The 27910-nt window shown below is 39.7% G+C and overlaps 1 protein-coding gene across 4 annotated transcripts in view; it reads right to left on the bottom strand.

The window, feature by feature from the left end:
• Positions 1 to 4236: 4236 nt before the first annotated feature.
• The window catches only part of rbm33.S (RNA binding motif protein 33 S homeolog), a 68995-nt gene continuing 45321 nt past the window's right edge, over positions 4237 to 27910 (bottom strand). Inside the window, exons 16-20 of one of the 4 annotated variants that reach the window (XM_018269023.2) lie at positions 19215 to 19493; positions 18935 to 19123; positions 10761 to 10812; positions 7092 to 7180; positions 4237 to 4802 (exon numbers count right to left, since the gene is read on the bottom strand). In XM_018269023.2, the coding sequence (XP_018124512.1) occupies positions 7134 to 7180; positions 10761 to 10812; positions 18935 to 19123; positions 19215 to 19493 (567 nt within the window). In that variant the 3' untranslated portion in view covers positions 4237 to 4802; positions 7092 to 7133. The remainder of the gene's footprint in view (positions 4803 to 7091; positions 7181 to 10760; positions 10813 to 18934; positions 19124 to 19214; positions 19494 to 27910) is intronic. The other 3 variants (XM_018269022.2, XM_018269024.2, XM_018269021.2) reach the window with 3 other exon arrangements.

Raw genomic sequence — 27910 nt, 5'->3', positions numbered from 1 at the left:
GAGGTCCTATTATTTTTGGGGCATTTCCATAAACCTTATATACGAAGAACAAAGATGATGGTTTGAATGCCAGAATGGAATAGAAAGGCTGTCTCCATCTCCACCTTCTTTCCTATACATTTGCACACTACAAGCACACAAACAAGGTTTCCAGTAGACACGCAGATGGTTCCGAGTCTGTGCAATTGCGTCATTGAAAAGCAAGGTGACAGCTTTTTATCCCAGTAGGGTCTGCCATATATAAAGGAGAGAGACAGAGGGGCAAATGATTTAGGGAAAGAGTGTGATGTAACTAAAAAGAGAGGGATTAAATTAATAAAAAGGAGGCAGAACATTATTTTGCTACGGATATTTGTGAACCAAAGCTATGGGGAATTATCCAGTCTAGTACATTTAAAGGTTGGTTTCAATTGAAACTAACAGATTTTTGGTCACTGAAATATGAAGGCAATTGCCCTGCAAGGACTCGAATATAAAATTAAATGAAGGCAGTGCAGCTTTGGGTTGTTTTATAAATATTGTTTGCAACCAACTTACACCAATGAACCAAATACTTGAGCTACAAATGCCGCCTCCCCCCCCCCTTCTCACAAAACACATTTGATTCCCAAAAAATAAATTTGTCCAGCAGACCTGGAGACAAAAATAAAAATCTCAGAATTTTACCATGAATAGGTGACAAGGAGTTCACCTGAGAAAATGGGAGAGAGAGAGAGAGAGGGATGGAAACATTGAAATGATCTGAATATGAACAATTCTAATGACAATTCCTCTAAGGATGGTTTGATGTGAAACAGAACATTGACCAAAAAGAAATAATAAAGAGAAAAAAAACCCTATCGAGGGTCGTAATACGTTATACCAAATAATACACCGCTCAGGATAAAATCATTCACTTTCTAATTATCTTTATAAAATTGAAAGATTACAGAGAAAAAAACCACAAACATAAAAGGAAATTGTTTTTTTTTTTCGGGGGGAGGGAACTTTTTTTTTTTAAAGTCCGATAGGTGATGACTACTTAGTGGAATATTTAATTTAAAAGTCTTTTTTATACCCGACCCAGCCCCAATATTTACAATAAATGCAACAATGTGCAAAAGTCAAACAAGCAATGAGAGAATATGGATAATGGTTACAGCAGATCTTCCAAGGACAAAGCCGACTAATCCAGATCTGAGAGGAGCTTCTAGATACGCATTTTGTTCTATAAAAATGGATAAATAAAAAAAAATTAAAGGGAAAGAAGGGAGGTATAAGATGAAGACAGAGCTGGACCTGCCTAAGGGATATCAGTGCTATGAGTAATGTGGAGTTAGTTTAACTGTACAGCCCACTACAGTGAATACAGCACCCAGAACCTAGAAGCACAGGACATAGGTCTACGTTGTTCTTGGAATTAGGGATGCACCGAATCCAGGATTCGGTTCGGGATTCAGCCTTTTTTAGCAGGATTCGTCCGAATCCTAATTTGCATATGTAAATTAGGGGTGGGTAGGGAAATCACATGACTTTTCGTCACAAAAGAAGATTTTTTTCCACTTTTTCCTTTCCTGACCCTAATTTGCATATGCAAATTGGGATTCAGATTCGGTATTCAGCTGAATCTTTCACCAAGGGTTTGGCTGAATCCCAAATAATACATTCGGTGCATCCCTACTTGGAATAAAACTTAAGTACAGCCTAGAACTCTTTGCACACTCAACAGTACAACAGAAATGACTGAGAAGCATGTAGGTACCATTCAGTCAATGCATCAAGCCAGTCTTCCGAGGGGTCGGAAGAAGTTTTGTACAGCGTCCTATTGTTTAGGACATTTTAGGGGAATTTTTGTATATTTAGGGATTCAGTACATTCCATTGAAGCATGTTCAAGCAGCATGGTGTTCTTCTACTGGTACCACTGTAATAAAAGCCACAAGACGACTGCCTTGCACATTAAGCATTTTTATGGCAGTTGCAGGAAGTAGAGACTGCCTACACATAAAGCATTTTTATGGCAGTTGCAGGAAGTAGAGACTGCCTACACATAAAGCATTTTTATGGCAGTTGCATGAAGTAGAGACTGCCTACACATAAAGCAATTTTATGGCAGTTGCATGAAGTAGAGACTGCCTGCACATAAAGCATTTTTATGGCAGTTGCAGGAAGTAGCAACGCCCTAACAACGGACCAGCCAATGAGCTCAGTCTAGAAGCACATTACAAACTGTGGCCTCGAGAAGTCGAGACAGAAGTACAATTACTGTTGTTCAAGCAGATATGGCTACATGCTGCAAATATATCATGGAATATTCTGCTTTGGGAGATTCCTACCTCGCAATAACACTATTTTTTTTGGAATTCCTGTGCTAATTTATGCAATGGAGGCTTTGTATGTATTTGCATTTCAGTACCACTGATGGTCGGGTCAGTTGTTAAAACAGTAACAGACAAGATTATTTAAACTGACCAACCTGTATTTATTGCAGGGATTTGTGGCACGGCTGGAGTGGAATACAACTCCCAGCACAAACTGTAGGGTATATAATTGGGCTGGGAGTTGGATTTGGCTAATGTACAGCTTCCTCGGATATGTCGTGTGAAATGTATAACTGTGTTGATGGTGGTATATAGATTAAGGAAAATGCTATAACTGTGGCTACAGAATGAGATCTGGTTCCATATCCAATAAATTGTGATTTTTATTGTTTTTCATTCTAATCGTAGTAACCTGATAAAGGTATAGAACCTGTTATCCAGAATGCTTGGGACCTGGGGGTTTCTGGAAAATTCATACCTTAAGTCTACTAGAAAATCATGTAAACATTAAATGAACCCAATACGCTGGTTTTGCTTCCAATAAGGATTAATTATATCTTCGTTTGGGTCAAGTTCAAGTTACTGTTTAATTATTAAAGAGAAAAAGGAAATCATTTTTAAAAATCTGGATTATTTGATCATAATGGAGTCTATGGGAGATGCTCATTCCGTAACTTTCTGGATAACGGGTTTCCGGATAACAGATCCCATACCTGTACTATTTTGTAAGAAAAAGACTGCTTTATGTGAGTACAAGATAATTATTATTTTCCTTGCAGCCATAGCGCGATAATGTATGGGAACCTGGAAACTGTAGGATCACTGCAAGGATGCATCTAAAACTAATGCTGCCATTAGAATAATCCCAGAATCAGGCAGTGAAGAACAAGGAGTCACTCGCTCTTGGTATTTCCATGTGTGCTGGCATAACCAAATACTAATATTAGCTTGTTTATGGTATGTTTCCTTTACAAAGCAGGGAGCCACTCGATTAATTAAGGAAAAGAAATATCCTTTTTGAATGTATGTAGAACATAATAATGTAGAACCCCAAGCAAAGCAGCTATGGGCTGGCTGATATATTAGTAAGTGACTCATATATAGAGAAACGTCAAAGTCTAAAACTAAACCTGGTATATTTTAGATGTAGTATATTACACCTAAAGGGTTTAAGCCGGAATTCATTTTTGGATTTTGAGGTTCAGGGTGTTTGTTATTAAGTGTTCCTTCCACTGACTGGTAAGAATGACCAATATGTGACTATGGTTTTCTAAATGGCTACATGGAATATCTACAGGGGGAATACAATGCACAGCTGACTATATAGGACAGGGGTCCTCAACCTTTTTTACCCATGAGCCACATTTAAATGTAAAAAGAGTTGGAGAGCAACACAAGCATGAAAAAGTCCCTTGCGGTGCCAAATAAGGGCTGTGATTGGCTATTTGGTTGCCCCTATATGAACTGACAGACTACAGGAGGCTCTACTTGGCCGTATACTTAAGTTTTTATAGAAAAAACTTGCCTCCAAAATTGGAATTCAAAAACAAGCACCTGCTTTGAGGCCACTAAGATCAACATCCAAGGGGTTGGGGATAGGGATGCACTGAATCCACTATTTGGGACTCGGCCGAATCCCCGAATCCTTGGTTAATGATTCGGCCGAATACTGAACCAAATCCAAATCCTAATTTTCATGTGTAAATTAGGGTCAGAAAAGGAAAAAGTGGAAAAATTCTTCTTTTGTGACAAAGAATCACTTGATTTCCCTACCCGCCCCTAATTTACAAATTAGTGTTTGGATTTGGTTTGGACAGGCACAGGGATTCGGCAAAATCCTGGCTGAATCCCGAACTGAATCCCGGATTCGGTGCATCCCTAGTTGGTGAGCAACATGTTGCTCGCGAGCTACTGGTTGGGGATCACTAATGTAGGAGAACACGCATAAAAAAAATAAGTACTTTGCCTTTTTTTCAACCAAATGCTAAGGGGATCAACTTTGGCAGAAAGAGCTCCCAGAAGTCAGTGGACTTTAACATATTCCACTTAGAAGATAAGAGAAACCATTATCACATATTCTTCACTACGGAGGAACTTTAACTCTGCCTCAAAGTGTGAAACTTCAGTCCCACTGACATGCATGGCAAACATTCAAGAACAAAAATACAGAAAGAAGTAGAAAAATTGCCCAGATCCAAGTAGATGAGGCTCTCGCAGTGAAGGGTGTATGTAAGTGTTCCTCTGTATGTCCTCGTTCACTAAATGCAATCCCCCATCCACCAAAAAATGATGTTTAGGACACATGTCTTTCTGTTCTTCGTTGTGTCAATCCAAAAGTCGAACTTCATCTCTCGAGCAAGTCTCCGGGATCCATCTTGGATTCTGGCGCTGGGCTGCTGTGACAGATTGGGGCGCAATGACGGCATTCAATCGGCAACCAGTGAGACGTTGATGTGAGACAAATCTATCATGTGCCTGGAAGGGTTTATAAGAGAACATTTACCTGTCATTGCAAGAGAGAACATCTGCTTAAAGGTAGGACAGGGTAGAGAAGTATGGTGCCAATGAAAAGGTAATTCCGTCAAAGAATTTAGAAGCACTTTATGGAACCGTAAGCAAAATGAGAAAAAAATGGTTATAAGAAGGGCAGCACCAACTTACTGGCCAACCCCTGATTCAAATCAACAAGAGAGCTGAGAGAAAGCAAACGAAGAGGCAGAACTTGCTGCTAAGTGCTCTTTATTGCACACAACATGTTTCGAGCCCAAAGCCCTTTATTAAATGGGCCCGAAACATGTTGTGTGCAATAAAGAGCACTTAGCAGCAAGTTCTGCCTCTTCGTTTGCTTTCTCTCAGCTCTCTTGTTGATTTGCATATATCCTACACCTGGAGCGGGGGTGCCTTGCTGAGATTGAGAGCATAGCTGCCAGTTCCCCAGTCATCCTGTTATATTAACCCCTGATTCAAGTTTGTGGACAAGGCCAGTTATTGTTTCGCCCTCTGCAATTTTTATGCCATGCCAAATTCAATTACCCCAGGTCCCCACTGGAAAGGTAAATGAGCAGTATTTACGTATCAGCCCTGTGTGTGCATGGGATCCTTATGTAAATGGATCCAACATGCCGGAGTAGCTTCACAAAAAAGTGTCCTGGGCCACTGTGAATTTTATTTATGATGTGCAAGAACAGGATACACAGTAGATAGCCGATAAGTACTACTATAGTTTATATAAACAAGCTGCTGTGTAGCCATGGGGGCAGCCATTCAAGCACAGGATACACAGTAGATAACAGATAAGTACTACTATAGTTTATATAAACAAGCTGCTGTGTAGCCATGGGGCAGCCATTCAAGCACAGGATACACAGTAGATAAAAGATAAGTACTACTATAGTTTATATAAACAAGCTGCTGTGTAGCCATGGGGGCTGCCATTCAAGCACAGGATACACAGTAGATAACAGATAAGTACTACTATAGTTTATATAAACAAGCTGCTGTGTAGCCATGGGGCAGCCATTCAAGCACAGGATACACAGTAGATAAGAGATAAGTACTACTATAGTTTATATAAACAAGCTGCTGTGTAGCCATGGGGGCATCCATTCAAGCACAGGATACACAGTAGATAACAGATAAGTACTACTATAGTTTATATAAACAAGCTGCTGTGTAGCCATGGGGCAGCCATTCAAGCACAGGATACACAGTAGATAAAAGATAAGTACTACTATAGTTTATATAAACAAGCTGCTGTGTAGCCATGGGGGCTGCCATTCAAGCACAGGATACACAGTAGATAACAGATAAGTACTACTATAGTTTATATAAACAAGCTGCTGTGTAGCCATGGGGCAGCCATTCAAGCACAGGATACACAGTAGATAAGAGATAAGTACTACTATAGTTTATATAAACAAGCTGCTGTGTAGCCATGGGGGCAGCCATTCAAGCACAGGATACACAGTAGATAACAGATAAGTACTACTATAGTTTATATAAACAAGCTTCTGTGTAGCCATGGGGCAGCCATTCAAGCACAGGATACACAGTAGATAAGAGATAAGTACTACTATAGTTTATATAAACAAGCTGCTGTGTAGCCATGGGGCAGCCATTCAAGCACAGGATACACAGAAGATAACAAATAAGTTCTGAAGAATCCCATTGTATACTACAGAGCTAATCTGTTATCTGATGGGTATCCTGTGCCTTTTCTCATCTTTAATCTTTGAATGGCTGCCCAAATGGCTACACAGCAGCTTGTTTATATAAACAATAGTAGTACTTATCTGTCATCTACTGTGTATCCTGTGCTTGAATGGCTGCCCCCATGGCTACACAGCAGCTTGTTTATATAAACTATAGTAGTGATTATCAAGCAAAAACACCAATTTTACCAGTGAAGGGCAACACTACATTATATTGTCGTTCCTTTCAAACACTTTCAGTTTTGTATATTACTGTTCCTTTAAGGTAAGCAGCTCTACGCACTGACAGGTGCCCGGTTCTACTTCTCCTTTATCAACGAGCAGATTATGTGTTATAAATATACGGGATAACTAGTCTGTACTAACAAGAAACATGTGTGTAGCGTAAAACTCCCTTTGCTGCAAAAAACGAAACATCATCCGTGATGCCTACAGTTATAAACTATTCAACATAGGGTTCTAATTGGCTGACTTTTTTTCATTCAGATGGTTTTAAGAAAACTAAGTCCTGGCTTAATGTGTATACATATGTCTATATGGGAGAGATTAAAATCAAAGCAGAATATGAGTTGCCCAGTTACCTGTGGAACCTCTGCTGGAAAGTCGCAGCATGTTTGGGTTCTTTAAAGGTGGCTATGGCTTTTCGCTGACAAGGAAGCATTTCGAAACTCTGCAAAGAGAAGAAACCAGTGATTAATTGTTAAGTAAACATTCTCTCTCTCTTCACGCATCAGAATAGATGAGTAGAAATGTACATGATGTTTCTGTGACAGTGTTGTGACTGCCAGCTACAGAGAGATGGGCTTGCCATTTGCAGCCCAGCCATGTTTCTCGGGGTAACGGTGAAAAGCAAAGGGAGGAAAACAATTAGCAATAAATGATAAGGCAATGTAAAAGTCACAAATGTCTAACATAGTGGTAAATATGATAAAGGGTAAATAGGAACACAAAAGGTCAGCATCTGACGTGGAACAGCAGCCTAATTAATAAACAACGTGTGTATTATTTGCAATTAGATTTAAAGGGCCCTCTTTTCAGAAGACACAAGCAAAGCATATGGACTCAAGTTTAAAAGAAAAGAGAAACACACTCATACAGCCCACTGACTGGCTACCTGGCAAGCCCTCTCATAAGCCATCCAAGAGTCAAAGCCCACATTCCCTTGACTAACAACATGATCTGTAATAGGACAGTGCAAACTAAATGCTCATTCTTTGGACTGTGCACATTTTAAGGTTCACTGAGCATTAATCAGACAGATTCCCTAAACCAACATCCTGTGGCTCAGATTTACATATAAGGAGGAGTTCATTAGGGGATTAAACGGGGAGGGAGATGATTAACTGCCCTCTGATTCCCACAGTTACTCTAAAGAGCCAGGAAGCAGCGAAATAAAAGCACTTTTAGTTATTTAGATATTTCTTAAAGGGGTTTTCACCTTTGAGATAACTTTTAGTATGATGTAGAGAGTGATATTCTGACACAATTTGCAATTGGTTTTCATTTTTTATTATTTGTTTATTTATTATTTAATCAGCAGCTCTTCAATATGCATCTTAAGCAATCTGTTAACTAGGGTCCAAATTACCATAGCAACCATGCATTGATTTGAATATGAGACTGGAATATGAATAGGGGAGGACCTGAATAGAAGAATCAGGAATAAAAAGTAACAGTAACAATACATTTGTGGCCTTACAGAGCATTTGATTTTGAGAAGGGAGTCAGTGATGCCCATTGCAAAGCTGTAAAGAGTCAGAAGAAAAAGACAAAAAACTATATAAATAAATAAATAAGGAAAACCAATTGAAAAGTGGCTTACAATTGGCTGTTCTATAACACAATAAGTTACCTTAAAGGTGAACCACCCCTTTAATTAAAATTAAAGGTAGGATTCCTACGTGTGCCACACAGATCATCAAATAGTCGTCCACTCCCAACGAGACCCATCATGCCATCTTTACACATATACCTGTGTCCGTCCATCTTTGACATCACCACATGGGGCTGGGCAGGCACAGGTATATAAATATATGGCGGCAGATGATCAGAAGAAACGTAGGGGGCACCGACTTGGCAGCCTGGAAGGGTCGTGGACAGAGTCCATTAGAGGAATTCTGTCGTGATTTTCATGGTCGTTTTTATTTCTAAATGACACGGTTTACACTTAAATAATTCACTCTACAATATAATATTTCATTCCTGAACCAGCAAGTGTATTTTTTTTTATATATTATATTGGTGTGTAGGTGCATCTCAGGTCATTTTGTCTGGTCATGTGCTTTCAGAAAGAGCCAGCACTTTAGGATGGAACTGCTATATGGCAGGCTGTTGTTTCTCCTAATCAATGTAACTAAATGTGTTTCAGTGGGACCTGGATTTTACTATTGAGTGCGGTTCTTAGATCTACCAAGGAGCTGTTATCTGTTACCTTCCCATTGTTCTGCGGATGGGCTTCTGGGAGGGGGGTGATATCACTCCAACATGCAGCACAGCAGTAAATAGTGACAGCACCATTAACTGGTGGATTGTGAAAAAAAACCAAACATTTTTTCCCATGACAGTATCCTTTTAAACTTTTTCTGTCTCAAAGCACGGCTCTCTGAGGTTTGGGACCAGCCCACGGAACGCTAATTCCTACAGTAGGAAATATGTTCAACACAGGTACTACAGTGAGGAGGCTTGGGGCAGAAAAAGGTCAATGGGAACCATTAGTATAGTAAGAGTGGGTTCTGGCTAAATATTCTCAATGACACCAGTCCTCCGTGCCGTTCTCCTTAATACAGGTAGCAAGTTCTGACAATTCTGTGGAATCTCACTGGAATAAAGTTATATGTCTAAATTATTGGTTTAAGGTAGGAAGCTGATGCAGAACCCAACTGTGCAAAACCCATTAGGAGGGCTTGAATGTTGAGGGACCTACAGCTGGGAGGTTTTCCAGACATAAACAGGTCCCTCTTTATCTCCTGTATGGGTCATTAGTTCTATGTTTCTATGTATATGGAATAGATCACTTTACAAATGCGTCGCTGACCCCCATCTAAAAAGCAAATGCTCTGTAAGGCTACAAATGTATTGTTATTGCTACTTTTTATTCCTCATCTTTCTATTCAGGCCTCTCCTATTCCAGTCTCTTATTCAAATCAGTGCATGTTGTTAGAGTAATTTGGACCCTATCAACCAGTTATTCTAAATGACACGGTTTACACTTAAATAATTCACTCTACAATATAATATTTCATTCCTGAACCAGCAAGTGTATTTTTTTATATATATATATATATATATATATAAATAAATATAGTCAGGAGCACTCACGGGTATAGTGATTAAGAAGTATCTTTTTATTAGAGTATTACAAACTCTAGTAATAATCTAATAAAAAGATACTTCTTAATCACTATACCCGTGAGTGCTCCTGACTATATTTATCTATTTCCTTTTGAGGAGCACCCGGGATTTGATCCAGTGAGGGTGAGTGCCGGTGTACCATATGACTATATATATATATATATATATATATATATATATATATATATATATATATATATATATATATATATATATATATATTATAATGGTGTGTAGGTGCATCTCAGGTCATTTTGCCTGGTCATGTGCTTTCAGAAAGAGCCAGCACTTTAGGATGGAACTGCTTTATGGCAGGCTGTTGTTTCTCCTACTCAATGTAACTGAATGTGTTGCAGTGGGAGCTGGATTTTACTATTGAGTGCTGTTCTTAGATCTACCAGGGAGCTGTTATCTGTTACCTTCCCATTGTTCTGCGGATGGACTTCTGGGAGGGGGGTGATATCACTCCAACTTGCAGTACAGCAGTAAATAGTGACTGAAGTTTATCAGAGCAAAAGTAACATGACTGGGGGCAGCTGGGAAACTGACAATATGTCTAGCCCCATGTAATAACTTAAAAACCTTACATAATAAAAAATGAAAACCGATTGCAAATTGTCTCAGAATATCACTCTCTACATCATACTAAAAGTTAATTTAAAGGTGAACAACCAATTTAAGTGAGTAGCTGTGCACGTTTCAAATGTTTATTTAATAGGTGGTTGTGGACCTGTGCACAGCAACCACTACGGAATAGCATAACCCCAAAACTGAAAAGATTTATCACCCATACATCGACTGGTGGGATAAGAGCTAGAAGGAAAAAAAAATACATTATGACAGATACTCAGAAAAAAATATACAAAAGCTCTAAAATAATAAAACAAGAAAATAAATACCATTGTTTGGAGGTCTCTCTACTGCACCGCAATCCAGCCCGTTATTTGCCAACTAAAATGTTATAAAAACAGATCAGTGTTCATGTCAGATAGGATATTGCATTTATAACAACTAAAGATCAGTTATATTGACTTTGACGTAACATTAAATAAAGAATTAGAAGGGCAGGAAGATGTAAATGTGGGTATTTTAGAGCTTGTGTATAAGATTCCTGCAGGTACCTTAGAATAGACGTGCAAGAAAAAGCAAAGGGTCATCTCAATTCTGAAGCAACTGTTCAGCAGCCATAGGTAACATTATGACAGTTTGGGGCTAGCCTCCAGGGATCCAGCCTGATTAGAAGTTGTGTGTTTTCCGCTTCTCTTCGCTACAGTATAATAGTACTTTCAGATATCTCTCTAACATTCTGAGATAAAAAAGGTGCCTTAACAAATACTGGGGTCATTCAGTTGAACATCCACTCACTTGGCCGAAACAATCGTATCATAATAGGGGCCTAGACGGAGCCATCAGGAAAGGACTGCATCAATGTGTGGAGGCTTTCCTTCCCAAACAGGATTTTGTAACTGCCCAGATCTTAGTCAGCCAAGAAATCGATCAAGTCATATATTGGCAGATCTAGAGGCACGTATGTTTAAAGGGCATGTAAAGGCAAAAAAATAAAATCCCATTTTTAAATTCTTTAGTGAAAATGAAACCTATCTCCGATATACTTTAATTAAAAAATGTGTACTGTTTTTATAAGAAACCTGACTGTATGCAGTGAAATTCTCCCTTCATTTACTTCTGTGGATAGGATTTGTCAGACGGTCCCTAACTGCTCTGCAGGGAAACAATCATACTTATGAACAGCAGGAGGAGCCCCCGCCTTACTTCCCAGCCATGCAGAACTCAAGCAGCTTTGTTTGTTTCCCTGTAGAGCAGTCGGCGACTGTATAGAGATTTGTATTGGATTTTATTTTTGCCTTTACATCCCCCACACTGAGCATGTGCACAGTCTTGGTCTTGGCAAAGATGTTTAACAAAGTTACAAGATGGTGACCTCCTGTGGGCAACTTTGAAAGCATAAATCATTTGTTTGATTAGGCTTCTGGTGCAGTAAGTTCATGTTTAGTATACAAAATACAGCATTTATAGCCTTAGTCTATTTTAAACTTTACTTGCCCTTTGACCTAGGCACATTAAGTTATGCATAATCAGTAGTCAGAGCGATATTTAAGTGTGCTAAGCAGAATACACCAAGTTAACATCCAGGGTCAGACTGGCGAACCTACTGCTTCGGGGCCACCACACCGCCCCCCCCCGGTCCCCCTGCTGCAGCAGAGAAGACACGCTGGCCAACCCGCCCTTCTCCACGCTTACCTTTTTTCCGGTTTGCGGCCAAAACCGGGGGCAAGGAGGGAGGTCAGAGGGGCAGCGCCAATAGCGAGACTGGGCCAGCAAGGCCTGGGGTCCCACCGGGTTTTTTACCGGAGTCCGGCTGGCCCAGTCTGACCCTGTTAACATCTATTCAATGGGTTTAAAAAACGATTACTTGCTTCTCTAAAGCATTTCTTTACAGGCCGCGATCTGCAATCGTATGGCCCTAGCCAAAGTGTAGGTGAGCTAACTTCTTTCCGCATTTTGCATTTGCAGCTTCCACCTGAGACAGAGGGAGGAGACCCTGTGCCAAACTAATATGGGAGCAGCGAACATAAAGAAACAGAAGTTTGGATGTTGATAGATAGGGTAAGTTCACGTGATTTATAAAATCAGTAGAATGCTAAGGGTTGACAAATTTGGGTGAATCAGTTGACACAGTAGTGCATGAACAACTTTCCATTAACATAAATACCGTGGTACTTTCCATGACAGATTCCACTAATGTAACATTAAAAACAAAGTCAAACAAAATCAGCATTCAATGTCTTCTAGAAGAAGACAATAAATGTGATGTTACAGGTCACTTTAGCTGTTTATCATACAAGAACAAGCAGTTCTATAGCGCCATTATCCCATAAGATAGAGGTCACATGGGTGACATTTGTGGGGCCGGTTGTGAGCAGGTTGTAGGCAGGACAAACTAGTTATTGCAATGAAAATCTAATATGAGCTTCATCATACTGAAATAATAAAAACTTTCTAAATACAATCAATTAAATATTCTGCCTTGTTTCTGAAATAATCAAGTGTATCTTCACTATTCCTCTCTCAGCATCTGTTTCTCTTCATTCAGTCTTCATGCAGCAATTGGATGTCAGATATTCATTGACAGTTAGATCCAATATATGTTATAGGGGGGCTCCTTTCCTAGCAGATGTATTAGAGGTCACTCAAATAACTGATTCCAGTACAAACAAAAGCTAACAAAATCTAACAAAATAACTGCCTTTTGCAAAAATTCTGCAAGTAGAGAGACATGATGTCTGGTGATTTTAATAGAGTGAGCTCTAATACATCTTCTAGGCAAAAGGAGCCCCCCTATAAGATATATTGGATCTAACTGTCAATGAATATCTGACACCCAACTGCTGCATGAAGAGAGAATGAAGAGAAACAGATGCTGAGAGAGGAACAGTGAAGATAAACTTGATTATTTCAGAAACAGTACAGAATTTTTAATTGATTGTATTTAGAAAACTTTGCTGAAGCGGATATAAAATTATCATTTTCGTTATAGTTCCCCTTTAATGAGGGTGTATAAATTAGAAATGCAGTTGAGTGGGAGATGGACTTCTGACAATTTAATTAGGATATGCATGATGCAGATCAATCCAAAGAAATTAATATCAGAGTAATTGCTATCATACTCATCTGACATTTCCTTCTAATTAAGTCTAAGAAGATTAAGTACTTAAGTTACCTCAGACTTTAGATACTTAGGGACTGATGAGAGAGAAACATAGAACCGCAATGTTCTGGTCCCTTATAATTAGCCCATTAGATATGATGTCAACATTCATTTTACTGCATTAGATTTCGGATACCCGACAATTACACTCTAACTAGATTTGTGAGTGATTAAAATATATCATTCAATCCTTTATTAGGCAAAGTAATGCAAAACAGCTTCATTTGGGATCCAAATTTACAAAGAAAAATAGGATATGATTCTATTAGAAATGGAAGGGAGAACTGCACAGTAAAAAAATGGAATGGTTTTTGTAACAGTAGATTAATTGGAGCTCTGTAACAATTTCCTAAAAAACAAATCTCTCCGTACTACACCACGGCCCCTACCCAGAGACTATTATCCCACTGTTACTATAGGCACCATCTCTCCCTACTATACCTGCTATCCCACAGTCACACTCCCTTCCCAGAGACTATTATCCACTGTTACTATAGGCACCATCTCTCCCTACTATACCTGCTATCCCACAGTCACACTCCCTTCCCAGAGACTATTATCCCACTGTTACTATAGACACCATCTCTCCCTACTATACCTGCTATCCCACAGTCACACTCCCTTCCCAGAGACTATTATCCCACTGTTACTATAGGCACCATCTCTCCCTACTATACCTGCTATCCCACAGTCACACTCCCTTCCCAGAGACTATTATCCACTGTTACGATAGGCACCATCTCTCCCTACTATACCTGCTATCCCACAGTCACACTCCCTTCCTAGAGACTATTATCCACTGTTACTATAGACACCATCTCTCCCTACTATACCTGCTATCCCACAGTCACACTCCCTTCCCAGAGACTATTATCCACTGTTACTATAGGTACAATCTCTCCCTACTATACCTGCTATCCCACAGTCACACTCCCTTCCCAGAGACTATTATCCACTGTTACTATAGGTACAATCTCTCCCTACTATACCTGCTATCCCACAGTCACACTCCCTTCCCAGAGACTATTATCCCACTGTTACTATAGGCACCACCTCTCCCTACTATACCTGCTATCCCACAGTCACACTCCCTTCCCAGAGACTATTATCCACTGTTACTATAGGCACCATCTCTCCCTACTATACCTGCTATCCCACAGCCACACTCCCTTCCGAGACGATTATCCCACTGTTACTATAGGCACCATCTCTCCCTACTATACCTGCTATCCCACAGTCACACTCCCTTCCCAGAGACTATTATCCACTGTTACTATAGGCACCATCTCTCCCTACTATACCTGCTATCCCACAGTCACACTCCCTTCCTAGAGACTATTATTCACTGTTACTATAGGCACCATCTCTCCCTACTATACCTGCTATCCCACAGTCACACTCCCTTCCCAGAGACTATTATCCAATGTTACTATAGACACCATCTCTCCCTACTATACCTGCTATCCCACAGTCACACTCCCTTCCCAGAGACTATTATCCACTGTTACTATAGGCACCATCTCTCCCTACTATACCTGCTATCCCACAGTCACACTCCCTTCCCAGAGACTATTATTCACTGTTACTATAGACACCATCTCTCCCTACTATACCTGCTATCCCACAGTCACACTCCCTTCGAAGAGACTATTATCCACTGTTACTATAGACACCATCTCTCCCTACTATACCTGCTATCCCACAGCCACACTCCCTTCGAAGAGACTATTATCCACTGTTACTATAGGCACCATCTCTCCCTACTATACCTGCTGTCCCACAGCCACACTCCCTTCCCAGAGAGGTTGGTAGAGTATTATGCAATGTTGCTAGATGAAGGGATAGCAATTTTCTGCCTCTAATCACAAAAAAAAACTCACAGAATTGAAAATGATCGTCATTGCACAAACATAGGCATAAGTGTAAAAAGAGCATAAAAAAAAAAAAATCACTTTGCAAAGTAGCTTTAGGCACTTCATGGACCTTTGATTCATTATAGGCCTCAGGATGAGGGCATAAGATGGGAGGGTAGACAAGAGGATAAAATAACTCTGAAAGTGCTATAATCTTTTTACCCTCAAGAGTATGACGATGGTTAACATATCCAAAACGTGTTTTAAAAATAAAATAATCTCCAAAACAAAAAGTCCAATTATTCATTAAATGTGAAGATATGGGGAGGTTTGACCCTAAATGTACTTAGGGATGCAACATAAAGCTATAAGAGTACAACATTTAGTTATCTGTCCGGTAGCACAGTGAAACACAAGTTAATGAATGAGATTTAAAGAGAACACAAAGGAACAGATTCTCAAGCAGGTACATGGATGGGACCTGTTATCCAGAATGCTTGAGACCTGGGGTTTTCCAGGAAAAGGGGTCTTTCCGTAATTTGGATTTTCAAACCGCAAGTCTACTGAAATTAAATTTAAACGTGAAATGGGTTTTGCTCCCAATAAGGATTAATTATATCTTAGTTTGGATTAAGTACAAGGTACTGTTTTATTATTACAAAAAGGAAATCATTTTTAATTATTGAATCATTTGATTAAAATGGAGTGTGTGGGAGATGGCCTTCCTGTAATTTGGAGCTTTCTGGGTAACAGGATTCCAGATAACAGCTTCAATACCTGTATCAGTGAAGGGGAACACAGGATTTTGGTCATGGGCTCTACAGGGGTCCCAAAAGATAAGTGGAGCATGGAAGCGGCTATAGCTATTTTTAGAGCTGACTACTAACATATGTATGACTGGCACATTAGAAACTGGCAAGGGAAATTGCAGGTATATTGAATTTCCTTCAAGCACCGTGGGGTAGTTCACACCTCCGTGATAACTTGTAGGTATCCGACAGACCAGCTGTCAGTACTGAGTCACAGGATTTGCCAACTGGCATGAAGAGCTGTGCCTGGCACTTCATACATCAGTGTCCCAATGAATCAAAGGCAATCTCTCACCCTCTTAGATCCAACTCAAGACAGTGCACTCTCGTGTAGAAGATAAACCATTATTCGGGTTAACCAATACTGTATGTGTTACTGTATTCCTAGTGGGGCCACTCGTAGGTGCATTCTCAGATCCCACTAGGTGGAGGCACTGCGCTAGTAAGTACCAGGTACCCAGTCTCTCACCATACCACTGAGGAGTGGCTCAGGTTTATCCGGTGCCATCAGGTAAACGCCACACGTGGAGTGTAACACCGACAAAGGGATCTCAAAAGGATTACAGTTATTTATTGAAAAGAACTGACGTTTCGGTTAGCACTCTAGTCTTTTTCAAAGTTTGATAAAGGCTAGAGTGATAACCTTTTCACTTTTTAAGACCTGAGAGTGCAGACATTGTTGTTAGATTATTCTATATTTTACCACTGCACCCAGGCACTTAGATTTGTATTTCTAACACAAGTGCCGGCTTCCGTGTTTGAATGCTGCTGTGCTCTAGGGGAACAGAGCTGCAGTCAAAAAGCCCTTTCCTTATCTGACTTTTACCATACATATACTGGATACCCTCTTCCATTAGCAGAGCCAGAACCACACAGGGAATTTTGAGTGCAGCAGTTTTCACCTAATAACAGCAGCAGTTAAAATGCCTTGTGTATCCCTAGCCACCATTACTTTACCTCAGTGAAAATATGCAAGGGTGAGGTGATTTTCTAGGAATTCTCACAAAAACAGTGTTGCAAGAGTTAACCAAGACATCATTTCCTTTATCCAATATCGGTAGTAAGGTCTTTTGATGGCCAGCAAGTGATCGATAAACATTGAGCAATATTTGTATGAAGTAATCTAACCAAAGCATACTTCTCACGCAAAGGTGTTTCAGTGTATTAAATTTAGTCTACACAGCCCCCAGAAAAACATACCTTTCTCCTGCCATTTAGTTTTAAATTTTGTTTCTCTGATGCAATCAGCAGAACTGCAGCTCTTTAAAGGAACAGTTCAGTGTCAAAATAAAAACTGGGTAAACAGATAGTCTGTGCAAAAGATAAAATGTTTCTAATATAGTTAGTTAGCCAAAAATGTAATTTATAAAGGCTGAATGTGTAACATAATAGCCAGAACACTACTTCCTGCTTTGCAGCTCTCTAACTCTGAGTTAGTCAGTGACTCTAAGGGAGGGGGGGGCACATGGGACATAATTGTTCAGTGAGTTTGCAATTGAACCTCAGCATTCAGCTCAGATTCAAAATCAACATTTATGACCCATGTGCCCCCCTCAGGTCACTGATTGGTTACTGCCGGGTAACCCATCTGTGGAAACCAAGAGAGATGATTTTACTATTGAGTGTTGTTCTTAGATCTACCAGGCAGCTGTTATCTTGTGTTAGGGAGCTGCTGTCTACCTTCCCATTGTTCTGTTAGGCTGCTGGGGCGGGGGGGTGATATCACTCCAACTTGCAGTACAGCAGTAAAGAGTACCTGAAGTTTATCAGAGCACAAGTCACATGACTGGGGCAGCTGGGAAACTGACAATTTGTCTAGTCCCATGTCAGATTTCAAAGTTAAATATAAAAGAATCTGTTTGCTCTTTTGAGAAATGGATTTCAGTGCAGATTTCTGCTGGAGCAGCACTATTAACTGATGGGTTTTGATTTTTTTTCCCATGACAGTATCCCTTTAAAGAAGAAGGAAAGCTACAGAGTTTATTGGCAATAGATTAGCCACAATGGTGCAAGCAAGAACACTATACTTATTCTGTAGAATGCTATCTGAGTAAACAGCTCTAGAAGCTCTCTCTGTTTAGGATAGCAGCTGCCATATTTGCTTGGTGTGACATCACTTCCTGCCTCTCCCTGCTCGCTTATATGTCTGGGATCAGATTACAGTAGGGACGGGAGGAGGGAGGAGCAAACTGAGCATGCTCAAGCCCTAGCCCTTCAAGGAAGTCTGATACAGAAGCCCATGTGTACACAATAGAAGGAAAAATATGTGTTTTTTTTGACAGATGACTCAGATCAGTGTTACTTTGAGGGGTTACTGGTGTATTTATAAAGACCTTTCTGATAAAGCTTACTTCGTTTTAACTTTTAATTTAAAGAGCTGCAGTTCAGCTATAGGTATTAGAGAAAATAAATAAAACTAAATTAAGGGAGAAATGTATAGTAATCTGTGGGCTGTGTATAATAAATTTAAAGAGAAAAAAAAATCAAAAGGTTTACTTATTGTTTAACATAAACATAATAAAGGTTTACTTATTCTTTAACGAACATAATACAGGTTTACTTATTCTTTAAGAAAACCCATAATTGAAAATGCCAATTTGAAATTTATTTTTGTTTTTAGCTACTAAAATACCATCAAGTGTTTGGATGAAAAAAAAAAGCAACTCTTGATAATGACTTACCTGAATGGGTCCGACTGACATCAGCATATTTCTCAGATGGCTATCAGTAGTTGACGAAGAAAGCCCTTCAACTGACACGGCGCACGGCTGAGGCTTGCACTCCACTACACGCAGGTTCTGTTTATTTGGCATCATGCGTCCTCGGCCCATCTGTCCTCCGACTGCTCTGCCCCTTCCACGCATAATGACCTGCCAAGAGAGAAATTTTATAAAGTCACTTTGTCCTTCCCAAAACTAAATACAACCACCTGTATCAGTACATGAGGAACCTTATTAGTACCTTATTGGGCTGGTGATGCCCCTGAACACTATTCAGACGAGAGTCTGCAGACGCTGGGCGAGACCGTAGCTGCGGTGCATGGCCCTGAAACGGCGGCGGACAGTGATACTGATTTTGCTGTGGCTGCTGAACAGTTCCTTTTGCCATTGTCACTTTTCGCATGGGCCTTTGTTGCTCCAGTCTTTGTTGAACCGGAAGCCTCTGCTGTGGGACTGTTTTCTGCTGAAGACATTGTACTGGCAAATTTCCCTCTGTCGATAAATTGGCGTTGTCTCCTCCCTGGTGACAAAAAAGAGAACTAAAGTCTGACTAAAGCTAGAAATATTGTACATTATGTTTTGTGCTTCTGTACCAGCCCAAGGCAACCACAGCCCTTTAGCAGTAAAGATCTGTGTCTCCAAAGATGCCCCAGTAGCTCCCCATCTTCTTTTCTGTTGATTCACTGCACATGCTCTGTGCTGCTATCACTTACTGAGCTTAGGGACCCACTCACAATACACAGTACACATAGAATAGAAATGTCACAATATAAGGCTGATTAGTAATTAATACACATAATTACTACATGGCAGCACAGAAACCAGTGCAATTAGCATCAGAATTTAATAATCAGCAAACCTGTAGCATCAGCTTATATTACAGGGGAAGCTCATTTTCTGCTGGATAATTAGTGACGAGCCCTAAGCTTAGCTTCTCAACAGCCAATCAGAGCCCACTGAGCATGTGAGTGTCACAGACACTTTCCAAGATGGTGACCCCTTGTGACAAGTTTGAAGTCCTGGATCATTGCTGCTATTGACAAGCTGAAACTTTAGGCTGGTGCAATAAGTTCACTATATAAAATATGCCATTTTTCTCCATATTCATTTTTTAGTTCTCCTTTTAAGGAAGATGTAAGTTCAGTATATAAAATATGGCATTTTTATCCATATTCATATTTAGTTCTCCTTTAAAGGGATACAGTCAAGGGAAATCGTGTTTTTTTCCAAAACGCTTCAGTTAATAGTGCTGCTCCAGCAGAATTCTGCACTGAAATCCATTTCTCAAAAGAGCAAACAGGTTTTTTTTATATTTAATTTAGAAATCTAATATGTGGCTAGACATATCAGTTTCCCAGCTGCCCCCAGTCACGTGACTTGTGCTCTGATAAACTTCAGTCACTGCCGTACTGCAATTTGTAGTGATATCACCCACTCCCTTCTCCCCCCCCCAGCAGCCCATCAGCAGAACAATGGGAAGGTAACCAGATAGCAGCTCCCTAACACAAGATAACAGCTGCCTGGTAGATCTAAGTACAACACTCAATAGTAATAATCCAGGTCCCACTGAGACACATTCAGTTACATTGAGTAGGAGAAACAACAGCCAGCCAAAAATCCTGAAGTGCTGGCTGTTTCCGAAAGCACATGACCAGGCAAAATGACCTGAGAATGGTGCCTACACACATATTACAACTAAAAAATACACTTGTTGGGTTAGGAATGAAATTTTTACATGGTGGGGTTGCTGATTCGCGCTGATCACTGTAAGGCCTTGAAGTGAGGGAGGTCTACAGCACTTTTACCATCTCCAGAGATATAAAATGCTAATACAGCGTGCGCTTTAGGCCTGCTGTTATCAAGAAGATCATTTATGATTAGCCTGTTAATGTTGTTACTACACTGGTAATATACTTTCATACACTTTGTAACGTGTATAAAATATCTTAAGCCTGGAGTGTTAGTAAACCAGCGGCAGAATATGAAAACCATATGCCTTTAAAAAAAAAATAAAGATATTTTTCAATTGCTCCCATAATGGGGTATTTAGGATGAATTGCGCTGCACAATGAAGATGAAGTAGGCAGCCAGCCTCCCGCGCTGTCAGATTCTTCCAATTTGAGAGATCAAATCTTATTCTCTTCCTCTGAACCCAAGAAGGGACCCTGCTTCCGACTCCCATTCAACGCCGAGCAAATTGATTAATCCTTCTCAACAGAAATCTCATCTCTTGATTACGAGCGGGAGACGTTAAGCAGCATTATTCTGAAGTGACAACACTTGACGAATTCCCTAAACCGTCTCTCGCTCGGCCCTTTGTGTCGCTGTTAGCCGGTATTAACCCTGATGAAAAATTAATTTCCCTTATCTTCTCCTAAGCCCCGAAATCCAAATCCTCCAAACGGGCAACTCTTTTCTGTAAAGGTATTATGAAAACCTCCGGAAGATTAATTGCGTGTCTTCAGGTGACATGAAATGAATTTGTGGGCTGGTGACAGACATTTGATAGTGTATATTATAGGATAGTGCGTATTGAGAGGACAGATAACATTGTCAGGGAACACAGCAGGAGAGCATCTTGTGAATTGCACGTTGATAAGGCCAATGCCTCACTGTCACCCGCTCACTTACTCATCTGGCATCTTGCAAATCTAAGCAGCATTATATTCAGCTCAGCAATCACACGAGCCTTGCAATAAACACATTTACTACCCAGGGAAACAAGGAGGATGCAAAGTCTTTATTCCCAGGTGCACGGAGCTTATAAAAACTTATTTTGGCTTGGAGGCCCCCCCGATAAAAGTTTCTCACAAAATGACATTTGATTTATTAAAGGACCAGTAACATCGTTAGTATACAACGAATACATAAGTACTGAATCCGTTAGTATACAACTAAAAAACGCAAAGACACATTAAACTTTGAAATCGCTGTCTTTATTAAAGGGATACTGTCATGGGAAAACATGTTTTTTCCAAAATGCATCAGTTAATAGTGCTGCTCCAGCAGAATTCTGCACTGAAATCCATTTTTCAAAAGAGCAAACAGATTTTTTTATATTCAATTTTGAAATCTGACATGGGGCTAGACGTATTGTCAGTTTACCAGCTGCCCCAGTCATGTGATTTCTGCTCTGATAAACTTCAGTCACTCTATTGCTGAACTGCAAGTTGGAGTGATATCACCCCCCCCCCCCAGCAGCCTAACAGATCAATGGGAAAGTAACCAGATAGCAGCTCCCTAACACAAGATAACAGCTGCCTGGTAGATCTAAAGTTGGCCATAAGCATAGAGATCCCACATTGAAGTGGATCTGAAATGGGCGGTCGCATCGCGGGACCGAATAAAGGCACAGATGCAGCCATGATCCGACAGGATTTTTTTAACCTGCCCAATCGCGATCTGGCCGACTTTCGGCCTGATATCGATCGGGGTAGCCCATCAGATCGCCCCACACACAGGCCAATAAGCTGCCAACTTTGTCTGTCGGCAGCTTTTATCAGCCGATGTATGGGGGTCTTAAGAACAGCACTCTATGGTAAATTCCAGGTCATACTGCGACACATTTAGTTATATTGAGTAGGAGAAACAACAGCCTGCCAGAAAGCAGTTCCATCCTAAAGTGCTGGCTCTTTCTGACATCACATGACCAGGCAAAATGACCTGAAATGCACCTACACACCAATATTACAACTAAAAAATACACTTGCTGGTTCAGGAATGACATTTTATATTGTAGAGTGAATTATTTGCAGTGTAAACAGTGTCATTTAGAAATAAAAACTACACTATAAAAATCATGACAGAATCCCTTTAAGTAGGACGGCAACAGGAAAGTACATCTAGTCACATTCAGGAAGACAAATATTTAGAGCTTTCTGGATAACTGGTTTTCAGATAAGGGATCCCATACTTGGTACAGGTTGGTTAATATGCCCTTGCTCAATAGAGCATATGAATCACAACATAGTTCCCAAAATTGTTAGTTTATTACTTTCAAAAAAATAACGGAGTATTAGGTGACGGCAGATAATGTGAATGGGTAACATCTATTCTAGTGTAAAGATAAAAATCATGAAAAGGTTACCCTTAAAATCACCATGTTAAACCCAAGTCAGAAACAAAAATAAACCAGCTAAGGCATATTATCAGCCTTCTATTCAAGCCAATAGAGTGCTGCGTTGGCTAAATCATATGCAGGAGAAGCACAGCACCAGTGTGAGACAGATGGGGGGAGAAGAATGCCTATTAAATAAGCAAATTAATATTTCTCAGAAAGAAAAATGCCTCAGAAAACCGAGAAGCCAGCACAATGTGCCAAGTGGCCTTTACAGTCGGAAAAATAAACTCATTCAAGCAAATATAATATATTAATCCGAGACACACTAATGCCCACTGGCCTTAAGAAGTAAGCTCTTGGGGTTTCCATTATAAAGAACATTTTTTTCCTCCCCTAATACAATTAGAATCCGCAGTAGAACTTCAACTTTAAAGGGGAACTATTGCAAAAATTTAATATCAGCTTCAGCATACTGAAAGAAGAGACTTTCTAAATACAATCAATTAAAAATGATGTGGCGTTTCTGAAATAATCAATTTATATTCACTATTCCTCTCTCAGAATCTGTTTCTCTTCATTCTGTCTTCATGCAGTAGTTGGTGACAGTTAGATCCAATATATCTTTTAGGCGGGCCTAGAACTCTGTTAAAATCACCAGACATCATGGGGCAAATTTACCAAATTTGGGGAAGTGACTAACGCTGACGAAAATTCGCCAGTGTGACGTCATTTCAGAACTTCGCCGATTTACTAACGTGCGCTGGCGTTAATTCGCTAGCGAAAGAAATAGACTCTAGTGCTACTTTTTCACTCTAATGCCAGGCAAATTTTCCCTCTGGCGAATGGACGTAACTGCGCAAATTCACTAAGATGCAGATTTTCCTGAACGTTACCTCTTGCGCCAGACTTGCCTTTGCCACCTCAGACCAGGGAAGTGCAATAGAGTAGACTTCCTCAAAAAGAATTTGAACATTTTTCTAAGTTCAGGGTGATAGGCTGAAAAAGATCCTAAAATTTTTTGTGGTACCCTCCTTCCCCCTCTACATTTTCTAACATATGTCACATAAACTATACAGTGGGCTCATGTGTAGGGCAATATAACAACTCTATTTTATTTTATTAAGGTTCCCTGGACTTGTGTAGTGTAATGTATTTGCTGCAACATATACGTCCATTCAACTTTAACTTCCGGCCGTATGCTTATCGTATTATCACTAGCGCAACTTCGCCAAGCGTTCAGAACCCTGGACGCAACTTCGGATTTTCGTGAATTAGCGTTGTCCTGGCGAATCTACGCCTGGTGAAGTGTTGCGATGTCAGCGAAGCAGTTGCAATTTCGGAGGTTAGTAAATTTGCCCCCATGTCTCTCTACGTGCAGGTTTTGTGCAAAAGGCAGTTATTTTGTTAGATTTTGTTTGTACTGGAATCAGTTATTTGAGTGAGCTCTAATTCACCTGCTACATCCCCCCGATAAGATATATTAGATCTAACTGTCAATGAATATCTGACACCCAACTGCTGCATGAAGACAGAATGAAGAGAAACAGATGCTGAGAGAGGAATAGTGAAGATAAACTTGATTATTTTCAGAAACAATGCAGAATATTTAATTGATTGTATTTAGAAAGTTTCTTATTTTAGTATGATGAAGCTTATATTAAATTATCATTTTCACTATAGTTCCCCTTTAAGCTGGGGGGGAAAAAACCCCAAATAATTAAAGTGGTTTTGTTGATAGGGATTTTTATTGTGTGCTCCTCTCTAACAGTTTAGTCAGTTGTCCTATGGGGTTAAGTATCACTGCAGCCATATGGGTGATCAATCTAAACCATTGGGAGTCCAATGACATCCTCAAGCAGCACACACAATTAAAACCCAATCTATCTGCCAACGCAGCTTTCTACTCGCTCCCCACTCGCGACTCTCACAATCCTTGCAGTTTCATTGGCTGCTGAGTGCCCCTTAGCTTGACCACATCCAACAGTCATCCATCGGCGCAGCTGTTTATGTTCGTGTGAATTGTAAAGAGGAAAAATTCTGTGGGAACCTATTTATGCGCCAATGAACATTCTGGCATGGCCTTAAATGTTAAACTGGCTATTTGCAAAACACGCATAGGAGTCATTATCCAGAATGCTTGGGACTTTTTGTCTGGATAAGGGGTCCATGTAATTCAGATGACCGTATATTACGGCCACTAAAAAGTATTTAAACATTAAAGGGGAACTATTGTGTTAATATAAGCTTCATCATACTGAAATAAGAAACTTTGTACACACAATCAATTAAATATTCTGCATCATTTCTGAAACAATAAAGTATGTTCACTATTCCTCTGTCAGCATCTGTTTCTCTTCATTATGGAGTTGGGTGTCAGATATTCACGGACAGTGAATATATATATATATATATATATATATATATATATATATATATATATATATATATATATATATATATATATATATATATATATATATATATATATAATTCAACAAAGAAGGTCCGCACTCTCAGGTCTTAAAAATCAAATATGGTTTATTTTAAAAAAACTAACGTTTCGGCCTCACCGAGGCCTTTCTCAAAGTACAGACAGGTATACAATGAAAGCCTTAAATACCCTAGGAGGCGGGAAAGGCTAATTGACTGACTGCATCATCATCATCATCATCATTATGCGTCAAGTACTATAGTTGTTAAGATTCACATATATAACACATTAAAATTCCTAACACTTTTATGTTAAAACCCCAATTCAACTGGATAAAGCATATTTGATTTTTAAGACCTGAGAGTGCGGACCTTCTTTGTTGAATTGTAATTCTAAATATTTTGGACACTGCACCCAGGCACGCTTATACCATGTTACGTGAGTGCTGACTTCCCCATGGATCGATATTTGATATTTATTAAGTCTGGCACCTGTGTTTATTTTTTATTTTTTGACATTTTTTACATCTATGAAAGCTGTTACCAGGATTGGCGTTGCAAGGCCAGCATTGGGACTGACGTTTTCACCCCTTCTCTTTGAGGTCTGTAATGGTCTGTATGCGGGGGAAATAGTCAAGGCCAATAAAGATGGCCGACTTGCTGGACGCTATGATGATAAACCCCCCCTTACATGACTCCCTTTGCATGTAAAGATTACAATCAGCGACCGCAGATGATACATACAGCATGAATGTCTGTTATTGAAGACACGAGGATTCAAGCCACATGAATTGACCCTCGGATACAGATCTGCACGACCCGCTATATGGATGGTGTTACAACAAGAACCACCGCACACATGGCGTTTGTAGCCATGAAAATTGCTTCACAGTTACGGATCGACACAACCCGTCACAACACTGCGTAAACACAATGGCGCGTAAGTATGTGAAAATCGGAAGTTGGTGATCGTTGGCGAGTTCGGTTTTTACTATACCTGGTCCCGACTGTCTCTGTGCGGGGGGGCTACATCTTACTGCTGCCTCCCGGCGGTCGGGCTCTGTGTTGTGGGCAGATAGGGGCGGAGCTGTCCTTGCACTACGGGAGGTCCGCTCCTAGCTCCGTGAGACACGAACCGATGTGTGTTTACTGTTCGATCTGCTAAATGGTAACGAGTCTATGAGTTAAAGCCTGCCCTTGGAACTACTACAGCCCCGGCGCCCATAAGTGCAAGTCACAAACTTTGACTACACAGTTGACTTTATCCATGTTTACTAGATGGGCTTTTAATTATATGGATATTACGACTGATTAATATGTCTCACAAACTTTGGGATGTCTTTATTTTGGGATTGTTTTGATTTGTTTTCCGTTTTTAATTTTATTTTTTTTTATCTTTTCATTTTTTATTTTTTAGTATCTTTTCAATTTTTATAGATAATGTCCTCTTTATGTATTTATTGCTTTTGAATATTTAACTAGATATACTTCTAGATGATATATAAAATATTAGTACTTATTTTTCAGTATATATGGCCACTCATAAGATTTATTGAGATTGATTGAGAATGGGAGCAGTTGTTACACTGAGGGTTAATACTCCCAGCACAAGGGGTTATATAACAAGTATTTGAGCCACTTTAGGGTTATATACACACTATCACCGGTGGGTAGATGGGTGTTTCTATAAGTACCTACACAATATAATTATGACATATTACTAATGGGTTAATTTGTAGTTTATCGACAAGGGGTGGGTCTGTGCACCAGTAGTCAAGATATAGTACTGACATCTGCGTTGTTTGAGGGATCATAATCATAGACATGTTTTAGGCTTTATGCTTCATGCTGTATACTTTTCTATGTATCTTTATATATTGCATTTGGGGCATTTTGATATTCAGACCTTTCATCCACACTCGAATATTTTACTATGTAACCTTAACCTTAACAATATAGCCAGTTTGATGGTGTGTTGCAAAGCAAGTAATTACAAATAATACTGTTACATAGTATGTTTTTATCTCTTTATCCAGTTGAATTGGGGTTTTAACATAAAAGTGTTAGGAATTTTAATGTGTTATATATGTGAATCTTAACAACTATAGTACTTGACGCATAATGATGATGATGATGATGATGCAGTCAGTCAATTAGCCTTTCCCGCCTCCTAGGGTATTTAAGGCTTTCATTGTATACCTGTCTGTACTTTGAGAAAGGCCTCGGTGAGGCCGAAACGTTAGTCTTTTTAAAATAAACCATATTTGATTTTTAAGACCTGAGAGTGCGGACCTTCTTTGTTGAATTGTAATTCTAAATATTTTGGACACTGCACCCAGGCACGCTTATACCATGTTACGTGAGTGCTGACTTCCCCATGGATCGATATTATATATATATATATATATATATATATATATATATATATATATATATATATATATATA

Source organism: Xenopus laevis, chromosome 6S, assembly GCF_017654675.1.
Source record: "Xenopus laevis strain J_2021 chromosome 6S, Xenopus_laevis_v10.1, whole genome shotgun sequence".
In the NCBI taxonomy this organism is placed as follows: Eukaryota; Metazoa; Chordata; class Amphibia; order Anura; family Pipidae; genus Xenopus; species Xenopus laevis.
The sequence above is the reverse complement of the archived record's forward strand: the minus strand, read 5'-3'. Positions and strand labels throughout refer to the sequence as shown.